The sequence below is a fragment of the Coffea arabica genome, chromosome 6c (genome assembly GCF_036785885.1).
Source record: "Coffea arabica cultivar ET-39 chromosome 6c, Coffea Arabica ET-39 HiFi, whole genome shotgun sequence".
NCBI lineage: Eukaryota > Viridiplantae > Streptophyta > Magnoliopsida > Gentianales > Rubiaceae > Coffea > Coffea arabica.
Window position 1 is genome coordinate 5,492,782 of NC_092320.1, and position 6,999 is coordinate 5,499,780.

The 6,999-nt window shown below is 35.5% G+C and overlaps 1 protein-coding gene across 3 annotated transcripts; it reads right to left on the reverse strand.

Annotated features, from left to right (window-relative positions):
• Positions 1-2,167: 2,167 nt before the first annotated feature.
• LOC113691603 (F-box/LRR-repeat protein At1g67190) lies at positions 2,168-4,882 on the reverse strand. Of its 3 annotated transcripts, none has more exons than XM_072052316.1 (3): positions 4,653-4,882; positions 4,405-4,459; positions 2,168-4,264 (listed from the first exon to the last, which is right to left on the reverse strand). In XM_072052316.1, exon 3 carries the CDS (start codon positions 3,784-3,786, stop codon positions 2,527-2,529), a length of 1,260 nt encoding a protein of 419 aa, XP_071908417.1. In that variant the 5' UTR covers positions 3,787-4,264; positions 4,405-4,459; positions 4,653-4,882; the 3' UTR covers positions 2,168-2,526. The 3 variants fall into 3 exon arrangements, with proteins under 3 accessions (XP_071908417.1, XP_027065624.1, XP_027065623.1); XM_027209823.2 differs by having other exon boundaries at positions 2,168-3,767; positions 3,960-4,264; positions 4,405-4,882; XM_027209822.2 differs by having other exon boundaries at positions 4,405-4,882.
• Between the last annotated feature and the right edge of the window lie 2,117 nt (positions 4,883-6,999).

The window sequence follows — 6,999 nt, forward strand, 5'->3', positions numbered from 1 at the left end:
TATCACACCTCAAATTTAAGCATGTACATTAACTTAACATAAAACTCGTTTAGAAATGGGATTGCTATGACAGAAGGATTTAGACTTTTGGTGGCAATCTTTTGTTTCTTAAAAAGCTTTTAGAGAACATAAACTGATTTTGGAGATCTTGTACTCACCTTGAATTTAGGTGAAATGTTCATGGAGAAAGCAAGCAACAGGACTACAAGGGCAACTTTACTCCTTATGCAACCGTTGCATGACAGAAGCTCCATTGGACAAATGCAGAAATGCAATCCTTCTTTCTGCACCTCATCCTTAATCATACACTAAGTTTAGTGTGACAAGTTTTCTAACAATATCAGGACTATGTCCTGGGAGTGCTACACACAGTAATTTTACTCCTGCAAACAAGCTATTTTCCTATGTGCAAGTTTACAATCTTTCCAGTCAAATATGTCACCTAGAATCTCTCATGATGAATAATAATACATAATGAAATTCAAAAAATGCAGCTACGCCGATAAAATTGCAGAACTTGACGTGTTATTTAAAAATGTTTCAGCGTAAGCCTCAGCCATCATATTTAACCTTCCAATGATACAGACTAATCTCAACTTTTTCAATGTTTTGAAAAAGTAAACTTGTCTTGCCTGTAGTAGGCTATACACACTATTGACAAGTCACAATTAGTGATGATCCAGCAAAGTATAATAGCCACAATTCATACAGGTAGGATAAACCTTGATCACCTAAAAAATTCTCAAAAACCAAGAGTTTTCTCAACAAGAAGTTTAGCCCCTTAATCAGTCTGTTTAGAAAGCAGCAAGTACTAAAGAAGAAACAATCTCATCTCTACTTTCTGTGTGATACATCTTTTTGCAGGTGGCATCCACATATACCCTCTTTGTCCTTCATAACTCTTCACTAAATTCTCTTCTAGGAAACTAACCAAAATGAATTATTTCTAGACTGAAATCTCTTATCACAGGATTGCCATCTTTAGCGTCACTCCCTCCTCCTATCAGCTCAACAACCAATACGCTTGATAATGTATTTCTAGAGCCTTTAAGCACAAAGACCAGCGAAAGTTGTTGTGTTGATACCAAAGGATCCTTCATGAGACGGCAAAGGCTCTGCAGTTGGACAATTTTTGACCCCAACAGCCCTCTCTAAATGTGATGATAGATGCACATACAAGAGAAGCAAAAATAAGAACTTCTTGTAGACGAAACCATTACTATGAAATTAGCCAATTTCACCCTTTAAACCAACTTGTTATCTGCATTCCAATAGCCTGTAAGTGAGATCCATTTTTCTTTTCACAAGCCTGGATGTCAAAGTTTTCAAGTAATTTCTACTAGTCGGTTAGAATGCTCGGGATCTCGAATTAGGTACTTAATGCCTCTATTTGGTGTCTTAATTGACTCCTAGAGTCAAAAGGTCAAAATTTTCTTATCTTCTGTACTTTTACAAGTTTCTTCATGAACAAATGACTTTCAGGTGTTTCTTATTTTAAGGTGGGCCGTTAAATGCAATTTGAGTTTCATTACTATCAATGTGATTTTCTTGTTCCTTGTAAGACTAAAATGCTCTCTTCTCATTCTTAATATTTTCTTCTAGTCTCGCCTCAAAATCATGTATTGGCAGGTCCACATTAGCCATTATTCAGACTCAACATCTTTCTTTGTCAAAAGCTACTCAAAGCCAATCCAAAGTTACCTTCATCATTAAAATGACGACAAACCACTAAGAATTCACCATAAGCAGCTCTCATTCAGGTTTCCTGAAGTTGCCGTACATTAAAATGTAGGAGCTCTAAAATAATTCTGAAAGATATATTACTTGACTTTCATTGAAAGAGTAAGGGAACACCAGCTTCCAGCCTCTATTAAGTGCAGTTTGCAGTACCTTTCAACTCATCAAACAATTTATGCAGAACCAAGTACATAGATTCAGTTTTTGCATAAGCAATTGAAAATAAAAACATCCTTAGCTTTAGTAGCAAACTTAAAGACCCTCCTTTTATTCAAACTAGCTAAGCTGATGTGGAGATAGAACTTGACATCCAAGGAAAGGTAGAAAAAAGAAATGAACAATTTACCTCGTATAAGAAGCTTATGCAAGACAAAAAGATGTCTTAGAAGTTTTGCACTTATGCATCAGCATCTAAAATGGGCTAGGCATGGATCCAGAAAATCAAACATTTAATATTTCAACAAAATGTTCCAAAACAATAGAATCCACAGAAGTTTGTACAACTGTGAGGCAAAAAACAAGTTCTTGCATTAAGTAAACACAACTCTTTGAACAGAAAAGACAATGATCAGCAAAAGTAGTTCAGCAATGAAAAGCAAAGTATAAAGACAAACACAAGATGTACATAAAAGAATGACTGATATACAATTGCTCGAAGTCGAAAAATTGTCAGAATGGACGAGATGGATACTGACAGGGAGAAGATGAATAACAGAACCTCATCTGAGCGTGTTGTTGCAGCTTGCAAAATCCATATTTGACATCGAATAATTGTGCCACATGGAAAATCTACTCGTATATAAACTGAACTTCCACGTCAGGATATTTCCTCATTAACTTTATCATGAACGAAGAAAAGTTGGCTAAGGCATGGCATTCTTCAGGGGTCTTGGTCTCTGACACAATACCATAAATCACCAACTTCCTGAGGATAGTGCACCTTTCCAGAAGTCCTGCAACCCAATGCGAAAACAAGTCAGTGATTACCGTCCACCCAAGCTCCAGCACAACAATGTTCTCCAATTGGAAAGAACCTTGCAACCCATACTGAAGTGCTGCCTCTCTTAGATCATAACTCAGTGACAGATGACTCAAAAGTGGAAAGCATGCGGAAATAGTCTCAATTTCTACAATCTCATCATCATCATCAAACACAACACCCCAAAGCCTGAGCCGTCTCAACTTTGATGATTTTGAAATCATATGATGAAACTTTGCCCACATGATTGTAAAATTGCCGACATCCACAACCTCAAGATTTTCAGCACTTTCACCAATGTCAAGATGGATAACACTAACATCATCAATCCTGAGGAGCTTTAGCGACCCCTTGCAAACAAGCTCAAACACTTCAAGCGTGCAATCTTTTAAGTGCAACTTCTCAAGACTATCTGCCTCAAGTATAAATTTGTCCAAACTAATAGCCTCAACATATATATCCTTTAATGAGTTACTGCTCAGTTCCATTGTTGCCTGAGGATCTGACATGACAACATCAAGACTGACAAGAGTCAAAACCTCAATTTTTGGACAAGCGGTCAGTAAAAGACTTAGGTCCAAAGCTGATATAATGACATAACTAAGAGCAAGCAATCGCAAGCAAGGAAATTTCTGGTAAGTAGGCTCAACCCCCGTGATTGTATTATGAGCCAACCTCAATACTTCCAGCTTGTGTCGACTGCATTTTTCAAGTATATTAATATTTGGTGTCGTTGTGACATTGTAGTGCAATTGCCGCAAGGTATCTCTAGTATACATAAGCCAAGCAATCACTGGGGCAGCTGAGAACTCATCAACATGATCCATAATTATTGAAAGGCGCTGGAGTGCATTAGTCTGGAAAATTGTCTGCGTTATGATAATCTCTAGCTTAGTTGTAGTCAGGTCATGGTACACAGGCCAATCATTGGAGTTGAATGTAAGGGCGTGAAGGTGATATTTCCATGCTTCTCGCCACTTTCGGCAAGTTGCAGATGCAATCAGAACATCACGAGCAGCCCCCAGGCGGGATAATATATTCCCAATGACCTCTACAGGAAGACGCTCCATGCACAATCCAGAAAAACGAGCAAAGAATGAGATGCTCAATATTCCTATAACCTACTAAAATCGTCTAAGCCATTGAAAGCTTCAAAGTGAAAGAAAGCACAACCCAAAACCAAAATCTAATAATGGTTTTTTAAGTAAACTCAGTCCAACATATATAAATGAAGTAGCCAAACCTCCAGAATGATAAAATCCACGACCTCCAGAAAAGATATGTGGAGCAACCCCCGGTCAATCAATTTTTTTTTTTTTTTGGCGAATGTCATGAACCAATAGTTCAACCAGCCCGCTGACTAATCTGGAAACTGAGATTTGGGATAAATGTTTTTGGAATAGTTGGACAGAAATCCTGCCTGATCATAGTTCAGATAGCCAATCTCTCAACTTTGTCTTAAGATATAGCAGATTAGGTACCGCTAGAAAGGGCGCCAACTTTCAGTCTTCAGCAATCAACATACACAAATTACATCAAATTCTAACCCTGCAACCAAAATATAATCAAGAAAGGACCACTTTCAGATAATAACGCACGAATAAAAAAGCAAAGAAACGTACGTATTCAAATATTAAATCAGAATCAAGAAAGAAGCTATTGAAACAGAGAGTTTTGTAGCTACTTACCAAATGAGATTAATCAGAGCGTCCCGATCAGAACGCAGAATCCAAAATCGACTGACTAATCAAATAAATCAAGAATATAAAACGCATTGATCAAGGATGCCCCTCAATCGAGTGCACCAAAGGAAACATAAATTCAGGAAAAAGGACAGAGAGATGAGGAGCGGAGAAAGACAGAAAAGAGATGGATGATGATATTGATTGACTGACGAGTAAGGAGGAGGAAGAATCAACCAAAGAAGTAGTAGTACCAACTGAGAGAAGGGAAGCAACGCAGGGAGGGCGGGGGAGTTAGGAATCTGATTAGCTGGAAGAAAGAAATGGTCAAGCTAGCTGTGTAGCCCCCCTGGCCTCCGCCTTTCTGCCCTCTTGGCTCCTGCACAGCAACAGAACACACACACGCACTGGTGACTGTTGTTGCCTTGTTGGTGTTCCAGGTTCGCCAAGTGGTTCGCACGTGACTGGAGGAGGAAACAGGAAAGTGGAAGCCCGCGTACATATAGATGGATAAATATGCATAGACCTGCAAACGAATCGAGCCGTTCGCGAGTGATTTGAGCCAAAATCGATCTCGAATTCAAGATTAAAATATTAAATTTGTTAGGCTCGCAAGCTCGAATATATATATATATAATATTTTTTTATTTTTTATTTTAAGTGTATATATATTTTTATTTTAAGTGTATATATATTTTATTTTCTTATTTTAATAGTAAAATTACATATATATCATTAATATTTTATTATTTATTAAGAAAAAATATTATTTTATTTATTTTTTAAAAAATAAAATAAATATTTTTATTTTTTTCGAGCTCGAGCTCAGTTCGAATTGATTCGAGTCGAGCTTGAGTTTTAAATTGTCGGCTTGTCGAGTTTAAACTCGAGTTTGAGTTTGATAAAATTTAGTCGAGATTCGACTCGATTAACCCAAAATTCGACTCGACTCGATTGATTTGCAGTCCTAAATATGCATACGTCCGGTTTTATTCCATGATTCTACGCCCTTTCTGGTTTTTAAGACGATTGAGAGGCTCTACGAAATTGTCCTAAGTAGTTCATGATAGAGATTTCAATGTTTAAAAATATGCAGATCGAATTCAAGAAAAGTGGTAAAAGTAACAGTTAAATATTAGGGATAAGAGTCTAACTCTCAAATTCTCGATTGCCCTTGTATCAAACAAAGAAAATGATAAATGTAGAGAAAGATGAGTTTGTTTTGATAGGAGTTTATTTAGATGATTTATTTGAAATAATTACTGTAACAATTTTTTTATGATGTGATGTATATAAAACAAAAAAAAGTGATTAAGAAGATAAAAGTATTATTAAAATTTGTGAAACAAATTATTTTTTCTAAAATCATCTCAATCCAAACACACTCATATTGTCAAGCTTACTAGAGCAATTACACTAATCAATCCAAATTTGAAAAAATCATAAAAATAGTCCCTCGCATATTAGTATTGCATTTTTTTTGTCTCCCACATATGAAATATTGATTTTTTGTCGTTCACATGTTGACTTTATATTTTTTACCTTCTTCACATGTAAAATAATGAATTTTTGTCCCTCACAAATAACAATATTATTCATTTTTAGTCCCTCGAACTCATCTATATTCATATTCTTAGTATGCCTAACAAACATTACGGGTAAAATCAAAAGATAGTAGGAAAAAGGGGGAAAAAAAAGTCCCTCATATTTCTTTCTTTTTCATCCTACGTTCCTAACCAAGAATGTGGCAACCTCCGTGGCTGCCTCCAATTACTGTGCTAGCAGTGTCGCTGTCAGCAGCTACTGCCTTCAATCACAAAATTTCATCTAATTTTGATATTAGTTTTTGTGAAAAAGGGACAAAAATGGCTAAAAAAATAGCAAAAATATTGGCGGGTAGAATATTCCACAGCTAATATTAAAAAAAAAAACATTGGCATGTTTTTCTCTATTAGCTATATGACTAAAAAAATACGAAACTAATGTTGAGATCAAAATTTACCTGCCAGTGTTTTTTTCCTATTTTTCATCAAGATACGTTCATCTCTTACAAAAAGCTAATATCAAAATTATATTCTACGTGAAAATTTGACTGAAGAATTGAATTATAATGAAATTTCATAGCTAAAATAATAATCACCGATGACAACACTGCGATCAAAGGTAGTTATGGCTATTACACTTTGTTTGGATGGAGCATTATTCCAAATAATTATTTGGAATAAACACTGTAGCACTTTTTTTGATGTGATATATGTGAAATAAAAAGGTAGTTGGGAATGTAAAAAGATAAATTGAGAAATGTATTTATAATGCAAGCGAATTTTTTTTTTTAAAAAATAGAACAAAAAAAAAATAAAGAAGTTTGAAGGACTTTTATCCCTTCTTTCCATTTTGCTCAAAATATTTGAGAGGCATGGGATGTGCATGAATGTTTTTGGACAAGCATACGAGTAAAATTTAGATGAGAGACGTAAAACTGTGCATTTTTTGCATTTGTGATGAACAAAATATCATTATTTCTTGCACAGAAGACGTGAAAGGTAAATAGCTAATATCTGTGTGATGAAAAATCATCATTTCATTTGTGCGAGACTAAGC